Source organism: Peromyscus eremicus, chromosome 11 (assembly GCF_949786415.1).
Source record: "Peromyscus eremicus chromosome 11, PerEre_H2_v1, whole genome shotgun sequence".
NCBI classification, from domain to species: Eukaryota; Metazoa; Chordata; class Mammalia; order Rodentia; family Cricetidae; genus Peromyscus; species Peromyscus eremicus.
This window is the reverse complement of record NC_081427.1, coordinates 9,083,535-9,103,349: the sequence shown is the minus strand read 5'-3', so window position 1 is coordinate 9,103,349 and position 19,815 is coordinate 9,083,535. Positions and strand designations below refer to the sequence as shown.

Sequence of the window (19,815 nt, the reverse complement as noted above, 5' to 3'; positions counted from 1 at the left end):
GAAGTTGTTCACAACCAGAAATTTCAAATGTATTTATCTGTTTTATAATTAATAAATCATGCAAAATAAATTAGTCATGTATGCAGGCATACTCTGAAATGTCACTGGCATATCATAGATATATAGGTAGGTAGGTAGATAGGGAGAGAGAGAGAGAGAGAGAGAGAGAGAGAGAGAGAGAGAGAGAGAGAGAGAGAGAACTCCTAGCTGGATCATTTTTATAATATATATATTTAGGAGAGTATGTTAAAAATTTATGTTTAGTTGATGGTAATACGTTATTATTTTTAAGTCACATTGTTTAAGCCACAACAATCAACTGGAAAGAAAGAATTCATAGGAAATGTTGAAGTAAAGGCAAAAGGTTATCTTGTTTTTAATAAAAAGGGGATATATATTTCTTTATTAGGCTACATTACAATGTATAATACTATGTAGGCTTGTATTTTAAAATAACTAAAACTGAGTAAAACTGAATTATCCATAAGCTATTGCTTAATGGATTGGATTTGTGGGGGGGAAAAGAGCTATCTTTATAAAAATTACTGAATAATATCTATTGATAGCATGGTCTTACCTGTGAATCAAAAAAGGCTATACATCAAATGCATTAAAATTAAGATTCTATCTCAATGAGACCCTTTTCCTTTGTGAAGACTTCAGGCAAGTTCCAGGCAGCCAGCTTACTCTGAAGTCCGGGTGTATCTTATGTTTAGAATCTTTTCTTTGCTAATCAGTTCATTATAGCTATGTGTTCTTTCTCTTGCAGTTCAGCAGGGGAGCAGTTTCACTGGCAGACACAAGGTAAAGTATGGGCCACTTGATGGACCTCTAGTGATTAATTTTTTTATAAACTTTAGGTTTCTTAAAGTTAATTGGAAAAAAAAAACAGGACAGTGAGAATTAAGTGAAGTTATGATAGCTCCTGATTTAGAGTGAAGGGCCTAACTTCTCTTAATTTTCTGATAACTGAATCTTCTCCAAGAATACACATAATTGATTAACTTTTACTTCTCTGCTTGATGTCAAGGCTTGCAAAGGTGTTGTCTAATACATGTAGTATTTGATTGTTAAATAATAACCTAAAGTAGTGTTTCTCAACCTTCCTATTGCTGTATCCCTTTAATACAGTTGCTCATGTTGTGGTGACCCACAACTATAAAACTATTTGGTTGCTACTTCATAACTGTAATTTTGCTTCTGTCATGTAAATATCTGACATGCAGATGACATGCAACCACCATGAAAAAGCCATTTGGTCCCCCAAAGGGTTCACGACCCACTGGTTGAAAACTGACCTAGAGCTTTAGTATTACCCTATCATGTTTACTGCTTTATATCTCCTTACAGATGGTCAAAAAGACATCGAAGATGAACTTACAACAGGCCTTGAGCTGGTGGACTCCTGTATTCGCTCTCTGCAGGAGTCAGGAATACTTGACCCGCAGGATTACTCCACAAGTGAGAGTAGGTCGAACGGCAGACCCACTGGGTTTTGTGTCTTGGTGTTTCTTTTTCTCTTAAGACAGTTTCTTATGGCCCAGACTGTCTTCTCACTCACTATGTATGGAGCGAAGGATGACCTTGAACCTCTGATCCTAATTCCTCCATCTCTGGGATGCTGGGATTACAGGCGTGTATCTCCACACCCTGCTTATGAAGTGCTGAGGATGAAACACAAAGTTCATACTAGGCAAGCTCTCTACAAACTGAGCCATGTCCCCAACCTCAGCAACCCCCATGAAAGGGAGCTAACCTAAAATAAGAGTACTATGACTCTTTAAAACGTAACATCATCACAGGTTATGCTAGTTGCTTATTGTTGTTGTGATAAATCACCATGACCGAAGGCAACATATGGAAGTTTATTTTGGATTAGGGTTGCATAACGGTGGTCCATAATGGGGGAGGAGAGCATGGCAGCAGGCAGGCAGAGTGGGTAGCTCTCTGATCCTATTTTGTATCACACCAGGAAACAGAGGGCAAACTGGGAGTGGGACAGGGTATACACTCTCAAGGCCTGCCCCAGTGACTTAATTCCTTCCTTCCGGAAATCTCCCTGTCCTGAGCCTCCCCGAAGAGTGCCACCAACTGGGAAACAAATGTCAGATATGGAGACATTTCTCATTCAGACCACCCCAGGAGCCATATGTAATAAAAGCTTCATAATATCTCTATCTTTCTTCACTCTCAACAATTCCCTCCTCACCAATTAGGTTACAAAGTCTCCAGGTTAGCAGTTAGAATCTAAGATTTTCACCGAAGTTTCAACTTCTAGACAAACATAGTTTATGAACTCATATGTGTTTGATGACCACGCCACCACTGCCTTAACATTAACCATCACATGTATGGATCATTTCTGGCAGAGATCTTCATGACCCCAATTGTATAACAAGATAAGTTTTCCACATGATATAATCACTTTTAACTACTCTGTACTGTGCCAAAGCAATATGCAACAAATTTACATTTCTATATTTAAATTGTATTATTTCTATAGTATTTAAAGATTTACGTGTATGTAGTTATGTTTTTCACCTAGAAAGGTGGAAGCTTAGAAATAAAGAGTGCAGGCATTGGAGTGAACCCTTTCTTAATAAAGTTCTGTGGACTTATTAGAGCAAAATTTCACAAATGACACTATCACACTATTAAAACACGTTATCTTGGTAATGCCAGCATTAAAAAATTCAATGAAGCGTTTTAAAAAATTTAAATTAAATTAAATTTTGTTGACTGCATATCAAGGTTTGTCATAAAAAAGGAAAAGTGTAAGAGTAAGATACCATAGTTGTTTTTAAAATAATTTAATTTACATATTATTTCCCTACAGTACCATTTCTCTGTAATATATTTAATACCACTATTATTTTAGATAATCATTGTGCTTACCCAAACATGTTCAAAGCAAAATTCCTCCATTTATACTCATAAAATAAGATGCAGAGTTGGCGTTATACTCGGTCTCCATACTTACATTTTAAAATGTACAGTTGCCACTGCTTTTAATGGAGTTATGGTATCAAATTTTGTTTAACTAATATTTGAAATACATACACCTTATTACAGAGTATAAAAAGCAGCATACAGCACAGTATGCTTTCTTGCTCAGAGGGGAGCATAAGAGTAGATGTCTCCTTTTCATATAATGTAGTAGCATATTTGATTTTTAGTTTTGGGAAAAGGTTAACCTTTAATAAATAGAAAGTAGAGAAAAGATGAATAAATGAAAGAGAAAAATAAGAGGCAAGCAGATTAAACCAGAAGATATTAGCCCATTTTACCAACCTCACTCTTTCTATAAGCACGCTGAATTAGCTTCTAAAGACATCAGTAATTCAGACATGCAGTAAACAAAATAAAACTGTTATATTAGCTTTATACAAAACAAGATCAATGAAATAGAAATTAAAGGACTAGACACAGTTAGGCCAGCAATTGCCATGAGTGCAGAGTTAAATGAAGCACACTGTAAGTTAGAATAGAAACTAATGCTGAAGTCCTAGTCAAGATTTTAAAGAGAGCAGTGGGGTATCAAAGATGTTTTCCCTTATAAAGATGTGATGAGCATGGGACTATAAAGGGAAGGAATAGAACAGCACAGAGTCTGGTGTTAAGACAAACATTCAAAACTAAATGATCATCCCTGAAAACATACATGCAGGTAACAGTATACAGACTGAGCAGGTTATATTTCAGAATATATAGGTGTGCATATGTGCATGTAATCATAATTAATGAAAAAAAAACAGGCCATGAATTTGAAAGAGCTAGGAGAGGTATATGAGAGGGGCTGGAGGGACGCAAGGGAAAGGGTAAATGATGTCATTATAATCTCAAAAATAAAAGCAATAAATAAAAAGTATTCGTTTGACCTTTTCAGTGCACACTTAGATAGAGTGCTAAAAGGAAAATAAAAGAAAGAGTAAAAGAAAAGCAGACCTTATAGTTGATAAACAGAGGCTGTGGAAGTGGTTTCGTTGGTAGACTATTTATGTAGCATGTAGAGAGACTATGCTTCAATTCCTAAGGATGGTGCATATCTGAATCTCAGTACTTGGTGTATGGAGACAGGAGAACAGAAAGTCAAAACTACAGAATGAGTGTGAGGCCAGCCTGGATTATATAAGTTTCCATCTCAATAAATAGCAAATAAGAAAATATTTTAAAAATCAATATATTGAATATATTTCCAACTTTTATCATATGATTATAAAAATACCTAATTAGGATATTTTGACATGAAGGATCAGAAACAAATAAAGACATCAAATAAGAAGTTCACATTCACTAATGATAATTCACAAAAAATTAAAAACATAAAATATTAATACATGGAATCATATTATAACTAGGAAATACACTTTGGGGAAGCTTTGACTCTGATGAGAAAGTTATGCACTGTTTACAACACAAAACAAGAATATTTTATAACAAAACTTGTGTTCAGTGGAAATCTAAACTTTATTATTTAAAAATAGAGGATTGTTGTATTTATTTTTGGGAAATCTTAGGAAGAGCCAAACAAGGGCTGGAAAGGTGGCTAAGTGGTTTAGTGTACATGCAGCTTTTGCAGAGGACTGAGTTGGTCTCTCAGCACCCTGTCAGGCAGCTTACAACCAACTCTGACTCTAGCATTAGGGGATCTGATTCTGTGTCCTGGACTCCATAGGAACCTTCACACACGTACACATTCTCACTCAGAGACATACAAAATACACACACAATTAAAATAACTTAAAACAAGCTAAATAAATAACAACAAGAAAGATGGAAATGGTAAAAAAAAAAGTGTTTCAGAAATAAAACAACAAAAGGAAATCATCGAAAAAGTAAATATGCATGATATTTTATTTTATTGTCATGAAAGAACACTTGCCTTCTCAGTGGAGAAGCTTCCGTACATTTAAAGGATGGTGAAAGAATGTCTAGTGAATGCTTTTCTTCTCTTGAAGTGTGTGCTCAAAAGTCATGCACGAATGGCACAACCCTTTACTTTTATGCCTTACAGAGCAGTTAAACACTCCAGTTACTGCAGAGACGTTTTGTTCTTGCTCTGTGTTTTGAGGAGGATTATGTACTTACTGTAATGTACTGAGTAGTCTGATTAGGGATAGCTCAGATTTTCTCCTAAAGCCAACTGCCTTCCAGCAAGGCAGCTGCTCTTCAGACCTTTGCTTTGTGGGTTCCATCCAAGCGCAATCACACAGTCTCTGCTTTGCATTGCAACTGTGAAATTTGTCCATTTTGTGGCAAAACAGTAGTTAACTTTTTCAGTACTAAGTAGAGTTACATTGTAAAAATATATTAACAACTTACTTGTCCTCTCTTCATTGCTATTTGGCTGTTTTCTAACTTAGGCCATTAAAATAATACACACACACACACACACACACACACACACACACACACACACACACACACATTTTTAAGTGCCAAATGATAAAGGCAGCACCAAACTCTGGTGCCAAAGGATTCTGAGCAACAGCCATGTATGTGGGGAATATTGTTACTCAGGAAAGAAATTTGTTCTTAACAATTTCAGAAACACTTTAAGACTAAACTCACTGTATAAAATATAGGGAAAAATGAAAATATTGTATACATAACTATAATTTGGAATATCAATATATCACTGATGCCAAATATTGAAAGGATCTGAACATTAAAATGTCATTTGTTCCCTATATGTCTATCAGTTAGGGGTCAGATATGATAAAGATTCTATTCAAAGGAGTTTAAGGAAAAGCAATTTAATTTACAGACTATTTACAAAGAGATAGGCAAGATTAAAGGAGCAGACAGCACATGCTGGAACTCCCAGGAATTAGCAACAAACTGACAGAAGCTGTCACCACCCTTGGACCTCCACCCTTGGAACTTGCTAGAACTGGTAGAAACAGAGTCAGGCAGCAAGAATGTAGTACTGGTAAACCAAATCTCCTTGCTCCTTTCCTAGATCCCCCACCCCCTTCTGCCAGATCCAACAAGTGCCAGGCCTCTTTGTCAATGGAGTGATTGAAAGGAGTGAGTGTGGAAGTCAGAAGTTTAGCCAGCAGAGCTTTCTACTGTGTAGTATAATAGTATCTGATGTGGACGCTCTTGGTCTAGAAACAGCACATAGATATGTAGCACTCTTGGATACATCCATCTAATTAGCGAAAGCACATCAGATTTGGGGAGTCCCTTGTGATTATTCAATCAATGGCTTCATTAGCTAGAATAGCTGTGAACTAGCTAATGCTAAATTGAACCTGGCATCCTGCCCTTGAGTCTCCTAATCTCCACTCAGAAGGGACTAAAACAACACTAAATAAATCTAAATCAACTTGGAAAAAAATATTAAATAGAAAGCTATTTCAATACCTGAGCATGTGGTACTTGATTTGTTATATTTAAAGCTTTAGTTATTTTTCTACCCTATGACTAATTAAAAATAAATGTTAAATCATAGTCATCTTGTCTTCTGAAAGCCATGATGAGAAGTAACTGCCCAGCTATACTCATTTATGATCAGATAGTTGCAAATATTTTCCAACTCTATTTTTTAAACACACTGTCCTGAACAGTATGTAAAATGTGAACAGCCTTTGCCACCCTGCCATTTGCTCATACAAATGTGTCACTGAGTCGGTAGAAGGATGTCTTCAGAGACTGTAGCTTTAGTTAAATGAAACAGAACATATGACCAACAAGAACAATTTACTGAAGATGCTAGGAGCCATTAGCTTCTCAGTGTCCTGCATGGCTTGGCCTGAATGAACATGGATCAAGAACTTTATTTAACTCATGCATCCTTGGAGATACAAACAGATATGAGAGATAAGGGTGATGATATCTCAGCCAGTAACTAATAAAAATGCTGTCAGTCAAAATCAAAACTAAAGCTGGACAAATACAGAAATTAAAGGACAGCTTGGGAGAAAAATGACATATAAGTTAACCAGAAATTAAGTTGTCTAATGTATTTTAAAAGAATGATTATTTCTTTATTTAGTGTACTAATGAATTTGAGCTCTACTATATTGTGGATAATTCTACCATTCAGTGGGAAGCTCATGAGAGCTCATATATGAATTTTTTTAATGTATATAATTCTGAGCTTTCAAATCATTGCATAATAAAATATCAAGAATCTATCATGTATAGAATTCCACTCAGAGCAGACAGGACCCAAATACAATGTATGCAATGTGGTTACTGCAAACGCATTATTCACTGTGGCTCTACAGTCTGTCCTTTTCATTGTGTTATTAGAATGCTCAATTCACATGAGAACCTTTGAGACATCAACTTATTAAAATGCTGTAAAATGCAACGCCATATATTCATGTGATTCATAGTATTAAAAGTGGGAGACATTTTGTGGAGTGACTTTTCATAATTCCAGAAAGGAACACCAATGGGAAAGATAGAAATAATAGTAATAAAAATGAAACATGTGACTCAAACTAGTTCAACACATGAAAGCCATGGTTAAGGGAAAGGGAATCATGTGTTTTCTTTGTTGTCTATCACGATGGAAACCAAGTCTAGACTCAACAAGATAGAAAGCCTTGGGATCTACATGGCTACTTGGTGAACTGTGTTCCTATTTCTTAGGACATATCTTCTCACGTGGAGAGGTACTGATACCCCAGCTGCAAACATGAAGATCTCTTAAAGTGTACTTGGGAACTCTTGGAGGGAAGTGGTGTGTGTTGAGACTCTTACAGAGAACCCTCAAAGTCAAATGGTCTTCACAATGCTAAGAGATCAATCGATTTTTTTTTTCTCCCACATGACAGTTCAGAGGCATTTTTCTGAGACCACAGGGCATGTGCTGGTATCCATGCTATAATAGCAGGAACTATTGGATTACTAATCTTCTGTTTTAAATATTCCACCAAATACCACTGCATTTAATCCATATCAGTAAAAGCTGTGAGAGGTCTGCAGTGATGTTTAAGGGCACAACTGGTTTGTGAGACCAACAAGGTTGAGTGCTACTAAAATTGAGAGATGACATATAGAAGATAGATCATAAGAAATAGGGACCAAGTTTACAGGCAGCCATGTAGACCCCAGGAACAGGGACAAGTCTACAATTGTGAGACATCATCATGAGTCAGTATGACCCAGGTACTGATTGCTGTATTTTTAGATTTAGTTTTAAGTCTTTTCTCTTTCATAACTGGCCTCCATTAATTTTCCATTTTTTTCAAGATTTTTGGTACACAGAGATGAATCTGCTTTCATCAGATTATTAACTTATTAGAATATATTTAGTATTGTTATCCTTATTACACAATAGTAATACCTAATGATAAATAACCAGAAGATAAACCCTTATAAGGAACCACTTGGGAGTTATAATGTGTAATAAAAACACTGCTCTATGGTTACACTCCCAGGCTCTGTAAAATTCTTTACAAAGCATTGCAAACTGAAATAGCATATTTGGCTTTTGTGCTTTTGACAAATGTGCTTTCTCAGTCTTCTCTTTCATGTACAGATCTAAAGGAACAGATACTGCGTTATGTGAGACCCTTACCAACTTTGGGTCTATGCCTCTGCATGAGTCAGGCTTGCAAAAGCAACAAGACAATGACATGTGTTGGATTTAAGTCAGTTTAAAGTCTATGTGTGTGATCCAGGTCTTCTCAGGACCATTAAAGTTTTAATTTTCACATAAATCATTTTGCACATTGGAATCAACTGACAAGATATAATATATATTCTAGATACAGAGACCGAAATGAAATGTAAATGCCTCTCTGCTCGTAGAGCATCCCTGTCAGCTCTAAGCCTGCTTGTGTAACAGGCCCCTGGAGATTCTGCCCTCAGTTACATTTTGAGGTAGTGGGTGGGTTGGGCTACTATTTCTAAGGAGCCTCCTCCCTGGAACTTTTCCAAATGTCAACTCATACATACGTTACTAAGAAGTTCGGGAGAAAATAACCAGTTTAGCACCACCAGGTATAACTTCTAAGTGTCTTGATAAAGTGACAGATTCCCTTAGAATCCATGAAGAAGAAGCCTCTGCAATAGATGAAAAGGATGCATGGCTCATTTTAAACAAAGTTAGTGTTTGTATTCTGCAGAACAATGTGTGATTACTATGACCATAATAATCTTACAAATAATTATCTGTTTTCCCTTTTATTTTCCATTTTTTTATTTTATTTTATTTATTATTATTATTATTATTATTATTATTATTATTATTATTATTGTTTTGTTCTTTGTTTTTTAGAGATAGAGTTTCTCTGTGTAACAGCTCTGGTTGTCCTGGAACTCCCTCTGTAGACCAGTCTGGCCTTGAACTCACAGAGATCTGCCTTCCAAGTGCTGGGATTAAAGGCGTGCACCAACACTGCTTGGCATATTTTATAATTTGTAATAACCCCCTTGTATATAATTACCACCATGTACTTCACTTAGCCCTACCTAGTATTTTCCACCAGCCAGCTCCCCAGCCACACCCCTTTTGTTTGGGATTGTTGTAAGAGTTTACTCTCAGTAAAAACAAACAAAACGTTCTTCACCTTCAAACCATTCTTAACCTCCTCCAAGTAGCAAAAATGTAGAAATGAATGTCAGTTTCTCTGTTGTTACAGATGTATGTGAGTTTTGGTACAATTATTTTTCGTGGCCTACATAAAAATAAGGCTTTTAAATTTTCTTGTAAAAAAGGAAGTTTAACCCCAGAATCTATGACGTTTCTGTTCTTCCTGGTAACGTAAATCTAACTTAAGCTGTGAATGTGAGGCATACCCCTTCCTGAAGGTGTGCATCATTGGCATGTTTATTTTTCTGCTGACTGTCCTAAATGAACAGTCTCACAAAACATCTCTTTGGGCACCTACCTGTTCAAGGCTTGCTCAGTCCTCTCTCTCTCTCTCTCTCTCTCTCTCTCTCTCTCTCTCTCTCTCTCTCTCTCTCTCTCTCTTTTTCCTAATACATTTTGACAATGGTAAATAATTCTTTGAAACTAACTCTATAAACTGCGCTTTGAAGACCTACCCTTGTTCTTGGGTCTTCACACACCTCTACAGGTGACTTTCACAACCACACTTCTGCTTAAAGTTTTATTTGTGCGTGACTGAAATTCATTTTGTTGTTGTTGTTGTTTTGTTTTGTTTTTGTATTTTGTTTTGTTTTGTTTTTTTCAAGACAGGGTTTCTCTATGTAGCTTTGTGCCTTTCCTGGAAGTCGCTTTGGACACCAGGCTGGCCTCGAACTCACAGAGATTCCCCTGCCTCTGCCTCCCAAGTGCTGGGATTAAAGGTGTGTGCCACCACCGCCCGGCTTGAAATATGTTTTTTATTACTCGGGAAATTATTAAAGACTTAAAATATTACATTGGCCAAGTTTCATTAGCATCAGAAGTGTCTTTAACCTCTATAGATGAATTCCCACCATCTTCTCAAACCCCAGGACTGAGGCAGTAAGCCAGGCAGTCTCCAAATCCGGGTCCCCTGCCACTCACCCTTTTGGGAATGTCTTTCCTGTCTCCTGAGTTCTTTGCACATGTCTCTCAAATGCGTGTCTCCCTTTCCACCCTATTGTCTCCCTGCTTCAGCTGTGATTTCCAAAATCATCACAGATTATTTCATCTGTACTACAAGGGGTTCCCTGTCTCTAGTCCCTGCTGCCACTCAGCATCATCCTGCTGTCACTTTAGATGCCTGTGGTTTTATAAAAGTAGCACAGGCTAACTCATTTTGCCATTGGAGCACCTGAGTTTGTATAGGTTCAGCTTTCATTCCAGATTTCCCAAGAACCTTTTTATTGTGTGGTACAGTACACATACATCTGTCAGACTATTAAAACTTCTTGGAACTGGGTCTGTAGAGAATTAAGGTAGATGGTAGGACAGGGTTAATTTTCCCTGGGCAGTTGCCTATCAGAGATAGGCACATGGAGGAGTTGATATTGAAACACTTGACATTTGAGAATTACATTCGCAGTTAGCAGAAACTTCAGGTTGAGGAAACAAGAACAGCTTTCTCCTAATGACAAAAGTTTTAGCTTTCCAACTCTTTGATGCAACAGTAAATGTTTGTTTGTTTTTAATTTTTTATTACAGCAGGCCACTTTGGTGAACAATGCATTAGATACCCACACACACACACACACACACACACACACACACACAAAAAAAAAAAAAAAAAAAAAAAAAAAACCATAAAGGGTGTTGCAAGAAAATGATAGGTAATATGTGAAACAGCACTATGGCATGCTTCCAGGAAATCCCACTCAGGGTTTGTTTGTTAGCAGAGCATGTGGCTCTGTGATTGGGTAAGTAGATAATGAATAATAATGATCATCATCATCATCATTAATAAAAATAATAATGTGGTATAAAATAATTCACATAAAATCTTGAATTCTGTCAAGAATTTTCAAACTCACATTCAGAGAGATTAAAATGTGAAGCACCAGACTAGTGCAAGGCCTTGGTTAAGAGCACTCTTGAAGCCAGACAGTCATGGGTGACAACTCCCCCCAGCCCAGTGTCACTACCTAGTGAATCTCTTCAGCTGGGGGACTCCTCAGTTCCTCAGCAATAGAGAGATTGATGGGACTAGTCCTTGCTGAGACTATTTTAAACTTCAGTTTGTTACTAGGGGTAAAGTGCTCAGTATAGTTCTTGGGACCCAGTAAGAGCACCTGCTATTGCGGTCACTACTACCCCCTCAGCATCTATGGCTGTGTAAGTATGAAGGAAGACTGGCCCCATATCTGCTAACCTCTGCTTCTGGATTGATTTTTTCTCAGCATATACCTCATCATTTTACTTACATTGTTGTGACTTAAATGATGACTTGCAAACATTACTTAGGAGACTTCTGGCCTTTCTGTGTTTTTGAACACTGTGTAGATTAATTGGGATTTAACATAGCTGCAACAGATGTTCAGCTAAATCAGACAAGAACTGGAAATGCCAGATAAGGTCTACTTAAACCTTTGCAAACATATATACATAGTCGACCATACATGGTCATAGAAACTCTTAGAGTACCCAGTTAGTTACATGAGAAACTGTCTGTTTACCATGGAGTCTGTATTAATATAACCTGTAAGTGGGTCTAAAGTTCTGTGTAAAAATTAACATTTCAACCTTTGTATTTACTGAGGTTGAGTCTGTTAAATCAGCTCCTCCCAGTCCCTGGTGTGTAGCTGGAGAGTTTCTCTCTGGGTCCGGCCAAGCCCCGCAGTCCCACAGCCCATTTATAAAATAAACACACAGACGCTTATATTATTTAAACTGTTTGGCCTAATGGCTCAGGCTTCTTGCTATGTAGTTCTTACATCTTAAATTAACCCATTTCTATTAGTCTATAAGTTGCCACGTGGCTTGTAGCTTACATCTTGCTTTTCATGGCAGCGCCTGGCAGCATCTCTCTGCCTCAGCCTTCCACCTCCCAGAATTCTCCTCCTCCTTGTCCTGCCTTCGCTATCCTTCCTGCCTGGCTACTGGCCAATCAGCATTTTATTTATCAATCAATCATAGCAACATATATTTATAACATACAGGACATCCCACAGCACTGGTGGGACCCAGAAGTAGCAGTATACTAGGGAAATAATATAATCTGAGAAGTGAAGACTTTTGCTGCTACAAAGGGCTGGCTATTTTGTAGACTATTTCATCCTTAAAGTGCTGATGTGTGCGTGAGACTTAGTGTTTTGGGTTTAAAGGACAGCCTCCAGTGCATACACTCCATGGCCTCAATATTATTGTCTAAATTTGCTGCTAGCCCAAGCAAGCCTACATATAAATCCAAAAGTCCTAGAGAAAGAGGAGAAATATAATTTAAATCCCTAAACTAAATTCCTTAAAAGTCTTTGGCAAATTTATTTTTTCTGCTTCAGTGCACAGTCACATTAATCAACTAATGGAAATTTGTATGCAATTTTGTTTCCCATTATAAAGTGATTTAGGGATGTTGTGTGATTTTTAACCATGTTCATATTCTCATGTATGCATTTTCTCCAAAACTGGAAGAAAAAGATTCTTGTTGATTTGAAGCCTAATAAACAGTAGGGAAAAGTCACTGTAAGGTGCTCACAGGGTCTGGGCTATTGTCCCAACTGTTTTGTCCTTGGCAAGTGACATGTCAGTATTGTGAAGTTATGATACTGCTCGTTGGTGCAATTATCATTGTCAGAGCACATCTTGGTTTCAGGGCTTGAGATGTATTAGCGAGATAATGAGATGGTGAGTCTTGGTTTGTTTCCATTGAGTATTGATCAAATACATGACTGATGCTATAAAAGATGAACAGGTTTGATTACCCCATGATGCATTTCTCAGGAGCAGATAAACCATAATTTTAATTGAAATTCTTTCTTGCAAAAGAACCTTATGTTATTATTTGAAAATCTTGTATGAATAGTATTTGTACATTTCTGGGAATGATGGCATGAATTCATAGGACACAAAATTATTTAACTTGCTACACAGGAAAAGTTCATTGGAGCAAAATTCACATACTCTCTTTAAAGGCAAATAATTAGAACATATGGGCATTTTGCTTTATGGATTATGTTAAATGATGTGAAATTAAAGCTTTCGCTTTATTTTACTCTGTTGAGATTTCCAACTCTGTGCACTGTTGTTGTGTCTGCTGTAACCTCCCTTCCCTTGAGGTTCACTGTGGGAGGAAGGTGTGCCCAGCACAGGCTGTTATATGTGCCCATCCACTATCCTGAATGAAATAACAAACTAAGGCAGTGCAAAGTTTCATGTTCCCAGTAGGTCAGTGACTAACAGAGGCATTGCTCTTCTACCATGCTCACTCTCTCCATTATGGTCTTCACTGAGGACCAGGACTAAAGTGTTGTCGAATATTATTTTAAGGTGTGTTACTTTTGTTTCTGTTGCATTTGTTTAACTCTGTGAAGCTGTGTTACTGTGCCTGTCTAAAACACATGATGGTCTAATAAAGAACTGAACAGCCAATGGCAAGGCAGGAGAAAGGATAGGCAGGGCTGGCAGGCAGAGAGAATGTATAGAAGGAGAAATCTGGGAAGGGGGATTAAAAAGGAGAAGCCAGAGAAGGAGGAGGACATCAAGGCCAGCCACCCAGCAACACAAACAGCAACAGAGTGAGATTTACAGAAGTTGGAGAATGGGAAAAGCCCAGAGGCAAAAGGTAGATGAAATAAGTTAAGGAAAGCTGGCAAGAAACTAAGCCAAGCTAAGACCAGGCATTCATAATTAAGAATAAGCACCTGTGTGTGATTTATTTGATAGCTGGGTGGCAGCCCCCCCACCCCCAAAAGAACAAAAACCTCCAACAGTACTAAAGCACTTAGCCAAAACTCATCTCTGCTCTTCCAGTGAAGACCTCTTTTCTCTTCTCCATGGTTAGCCCCCATGGATCACTCCTCCAAACAAAGTTTCTCACTTCACTTCCAAAAGCTTTTCCAGAACTCTGCCTGCCCCTTGTCTAGAACGTAGAGACCAGCTCTTGACTCGGTTGTGCCTGGCAGCTTCCACCACTGCAGTCAGGGTGGTGGACTTCTGGTACCCTGAAGGAAAGGGAATGTGTCTCTCCACAGAGGCAGCATCATTCTGGTGATGAAGCTTACAATACCGTCAAAATAGGTTACATGGTCTTCTTTTGCAGGCTGTTGAAAACATAACTGCCTGATGTATATATTCTGTTGCCTTGGGACTATGTTTTGGGTTAAAAGAAAAAGAGTTGTGCTTGTGTTTTTGTGAAACCTTTCGTGGTAAGGTCGGGACCGGATAGAAACATAATTTAAAATGGTATCCATCCTCATGTTGTTCCAAAGGGAGAGAGGAAAGGCAGAGACCTTGAATGACAAGGATTATGGGAACCAATACTCCTGAAACTAGGCATGTTATAGTTGTCAGAGAATGGCCCTTGTCACATTTAGGATTTCATTGGAAAGAGAATGCCATGTTTAAGGACAATCAGGAATCTTGTGAGCTCTCACTTACCAGAAATGACATTGTTATTTTAAGAAGCAAAGAGAGCATTAAGGATGTTTCATGACTGTCCTGTAGGCTGTATGTTTTATTACTCTGCATGAATGAAGAACTGGCTTCCCACCATGCTGCAAAGAAACATGAAGACATTGGTATTGTCAAGTTCTGCCTCCTCCAACACTGTTCCTACACCAGCCATCTCAAACACACTCAAGGGAAACTGGAAAACGCATGCTCACTTCTCGGTGAAGGTTTAAATTCCCAAAGTGAATATTAAGTTTGAGTTTTAAATTTTTTTTCCTAAAATAAAAAGTGTAAACTCTTGTAAGAATTCAATATAAGTAAAATACAAGAAAATAAAGCCAAATTGTGCATGCAAAATGTGATTAAATTTTAAGGCCAGGACTTGCCCATCCTCCCCTCATTCCCTGTAATGCACCCCATGTTAACAGCACCAATCTTAACACCACATCTTTCTCTTTGTTCTCCTGCTGAGCATTGCTGTGATGGCAAAGATAACTAGTCAGCAGGGACTATATGAGACCAGGGTGAATCCTACATTGTATGAACAGCTATTAATATTTTAAACACTGTCTGCTCTCTGGCACTGCGGTATTACATCATTATTTATACAATGGAATCTGTCACTGATCTGAAGATTTTGAGTGTTTTAGTATGCCAGTCATGAAGTGGGAGATATAATTATATTAATGCAATTAAAATGTACAAAAAGGTGAAGGGTTTTTTTTCACATTATTTCAAATGTTTCTGATATTGTCTGATCTAAAAATAACTACTTGATTAATTTGCTTCATAAGAAATATCTCTATGTAGGTCAGGATGAGATCATTTGAAAAATCTACTCCTCTGAGAACTTTTATGCCACACACACACACACACACACACACACACACACGCACACGCACACGCACACGCACGCACACAAAATCTCATCTGGAGCTGCATTATATGGTCATTTTAGTTCTCAGAATTCAAAGCATAGATGGCTGGAATGTGCATGTGATAATTCTAGGCTACTCTCAATAAATAATACATGTCATTTCTGCTTCACCGAGACTGTCACTGACTGCTCTAAATGACTTTCAATGCAGGGCCCAGCCTGCTCTCCCAGAGTGCACTTCAGCTCAATTCCAAACCTGAAGGGTCTTTCCAGTATCCGGCCAGCTACCATAGCAACCAGACCCTGGCCCTGGGTGACACAGCCCCTTCTCAGCTCCCAGCACGCAGCACACAAGCCCGAGCTGCCACCCAGAGCTTCAGTCAGGTAAGGGTCCTTTGCTTTTTTGTGGGGGTATGCTCCAAGGGAGCAGATGCAGAGGCAGTGGGGCACAAGGAATGTGAGCTCCAGAAGGTTTCTGTGGATGTGTCAGAAAACTTACAAAAGGTCCTTTGCTGTGAATGAATTAAAGAAATGTCAAATGAGTGTAGAGTAATACAGAATGGGCAAAATTTTCTTTAGGAATGTCTGTGAATTGCTAATCTTGTATTTCTATTGTATGAATTTAGCTACATGAATATGTAAATGAGGATATAGTTACCATACTTACACCTATCTGTGTTATCAGTAAATCAGACAAGCTGAATTTTGAGTTTAGCTGAGAAAAAGACACAAGTCTCTATCCTTTAAAAAAAAAAGTCATGCAATTATTCTTTGAAGTTAATCCTATCAAGGAGCAGTGTAAACTCTTAATCAAGTACATAGAACTAGACTGTAGATAATTGTGATTAGCTTAGGAATACTTACACTTTGTCAAGTCAGATTTTGAAGTATACCCTTAATTGTTTCTTTAAGGCATGTGAGTATTCTTACAATTTCACTGCACAAATTCATTATCTATAGTTAAAAACAACTTGGTTAAAAGCAGACAGATCTAACACATGGGGTACTCATGCACAGGAGAGTACACATACACATGCACTTGCACAGGCGCGCGCGCGCGCGCGCGCGCGCGCACGCACACACACACACACACACACACACACACATATACACATATTCTCCTTTGAAAACTTTTATACCACTAAAAAGAAAATCTCGTGTGTGTGTGTGTGTGTGTGTGTGTGTGTGTGTGTGTGTGTATCATTTTTGTTTTTATGATTTGGATGTATTATATATTACTTATTATATATTCAATCAATCCACCAGAATTAATATATCCTACGGTTATCTATGGAAGTTTTGAGCATATTTTCAGCTGTACAAGAAATTCTGAAGTTATATGCTTTTGATCTTGGAGTGAAGGACCAACAACACTCAATTTTTTAAATGAGGAGGTTAGTTACTTCTTAGGCACTTGTTGAGTACTGCATTTACCAGGAACCCTTCCCAAGTCCTAGGACCCATCACTGAGTTCTGTAAGCCTCTAGCCCATCTCTCTCACTGACTTCCTATTATTCACCCATATGTATTTCCAATAAAACTGAGAGGTGCTTGAAATCAAGCTCTCCTCCATGTAGCAGTAGGATCTGGAAGGCCATGTGGACCTACACAGTGTATGTAGAGAGGTTAGATTATAATGGCCTCATGTCGTCACTGCAGCCACCAAGTGGCATGCATTGTGCATCTCATTTCTTAAAGTGAAGTCATTCTGATAAGTGTATTTTAAAATGACTTCTTTCCTCAAACAATGCTCTGACAGCTGTGGTTTTGTAAATGTTACAATCGTGTGTGCTGGGCTGTAACAAAGTAGGTAAGAGAGAATTATAAAGCAGTTCATGGACTTGAATGTTTGGCTCTCGGCCTCCCATGAAAGTTTAATCAGAAAGTGTTACTACATGGTAGGGATGTCCCAGCTATGTATTTGGAGTCATCCCTGTTGTAGTTTGAAGACACCAATGAGTGTGAGTGCTCAAGATATAACTTTAGTAGGAGTCAAATGTTGTGGGGTGGAGAGGTGGAATCAAGAAGTCTGAAGGCTCAAACCAGACACTGATGGACTAATGAACTTTTCCCGGCAGAGCTGAGATGGGAGTTGGCTGACTCAACTCTAAAAAGCTTACTGGTTATTGGTGATTGGGAGCATGATGAACTCCAGCTGTGTGCTGTATATGAGAAGCTGCTTCGCTGAATACCCCATAGGACTTGTAATTTCAAAGTAACAGCATAGGAACGCTGAACCAGAAAACTAGCAATTTAACCAAACAATTAGTGTTACACTCTTGGAAATAGAGCAGCCAGGTCCCATTTCAAAAACATCTCATCCAGATCCATTGGTTTTTACAAAGCCCATGTGATATATTCTTGTCAATATTCTCAATGGTGTTACATCTCTCCTTCAAGCGAGATTAATTTTTTGAATGCCCTGTTGTTAACAAGTGCTACAAGGGCGAGTAAGCCCAAATTGTGGCTAATGGATGAGGAGCTGAGTGAGATCAATAATCAACAGAAAAAAAGATGTTTACTCATCTCTCTAAAAAAATTGTAATTCTAAAGTGATATGAACTGTTTCTGTCTTGCTCACAAATGATACCCCAATGTGAATATGAAGCAATGTCATCAATGTTTAAGATTCTGAGGTCAATTTTTAGAAAGACTCTAGTTTATCCAACCTCCTAAGAGTTTATTGAATGACCACTGCTAATTCTGCAGTAGGCCTTGGGGATGGGTTACACGCTCACTGTATCCTCTCAGATCCTCATCAGTCACAGGAGTCAACATCAGACAGTTCTTCTGTGTTACTGGCTGGACTTTTTTCCGATGCTAAGGGGATTCATGAAGTTGAACTGGAGGACAGCGGATGTACAGCCCACCTCAGCAAATGTCACATCCAGGAAGTGATGTAGCCTGATTTACCCCCCAACCCTCTTTTCTCCATCCCAGAGGCTCTGCTCATCCGAGTTGCACACTTCTCATAGTTTTTAAGCAGGCTATGTGGATTCCTGCTCCCTATCTGCTTACTTCTTCTAAGCCAACGTCAGCTCTTATAATCAGTCCTAATCAAATCAAGCTTCCCTCCCTTTTACTTCATCTGTTACCCTGTTATTGGTTGATTCATCAAGACATTTATTCTATGCTTGTTTATGGCATGAGCCTGTATTCTTGGGATGGTGAAGTATAGAAAAATAGAGATGGTCCTGATCCTTGGGGACCCTTTATTCTAGCAGTATGCATGGAAATCAGAAAATCAACACTTCAAATAAGCAATGTGCATAATATCTCATAAATTAGTAGGCAATGGCCACTGAAGGGAGGAAATGGACACAGAATAGGATGATACTCAGAGAGGAAAATAAAACACTATGGAATTTTGCAGAGGAGACATTTGGGTGAGTACACATAGGAGAGGTATATGGTTATCCGGGGGATGATGAATATAATGGCCTTCAGGTGGAGTTATCTGGCATATTGATAAAAACAACACGTAGATCAGGGCAGCTAGAGCAGGGTGTGCAGATTTGTAAAGTGACAGGAGACATAATGGATAATTGGTAGAGCTCATCTTTGAGTAAGGTAGAAACCAGTAAAGAGTTCTCAGCAGAGCATGACGATATGTAAAAGTGATTGTCCAGTCACTTATTGCTGCATAAGAGGTTCCCATTTGTGTGTTTCAATGAAGAGTGTCATCTACAGAAAATAATTTCTACATCCTCAGTAACTGGCCTAAAGTCCACCAAATTCCACCAGGTTCAGCCATTCACCATAGTGATGCCACAGGAGCTTCTAAGTAGGCTGGAGAACAAGGAGTTAGCTAGCCTCTAGGTTTTGCTTGCTTCCTTGCATGTAAAATGCCCTGTATATTACTTGAAATGCTGTATGCACAACTTATGGCATAAAAGAACCACTCTAAAAATGATTTTTTTCCTCATGTCTAAACATAAAATAAAATCATCCAGCAAGTCACTCC

General features: G+C 38.2%; 1 protein-coding gene across 1 annotated transcript in view; it reads left to right on the top strand.

Annotated features, from left to right (window-relative positions):
- The first annotated feature begins 749 nt into the window (after positions 1–749).
- Ctnnd2 (catenin delta 2) overlaps positions 750–19,815 on the top strand; it is a 413,610-nt gene continuing 394,544 nt past the window's right edge. Inside the window, exons 1-3 of the mRNA XM_059276731.1 lie at positions 750–804; positions 1,351–1,467; positions 16,063–16,235. Coding sequence (XP_059132714.1) covers positions 750–804; positions 1,351–1,467; positions 16,063–16,235 — 345 coding nt within the window. The remainder of the gene's footprint in view (positions 805–1,350; positions 1,468–16,062; positions 16,236–19,815) is intronic.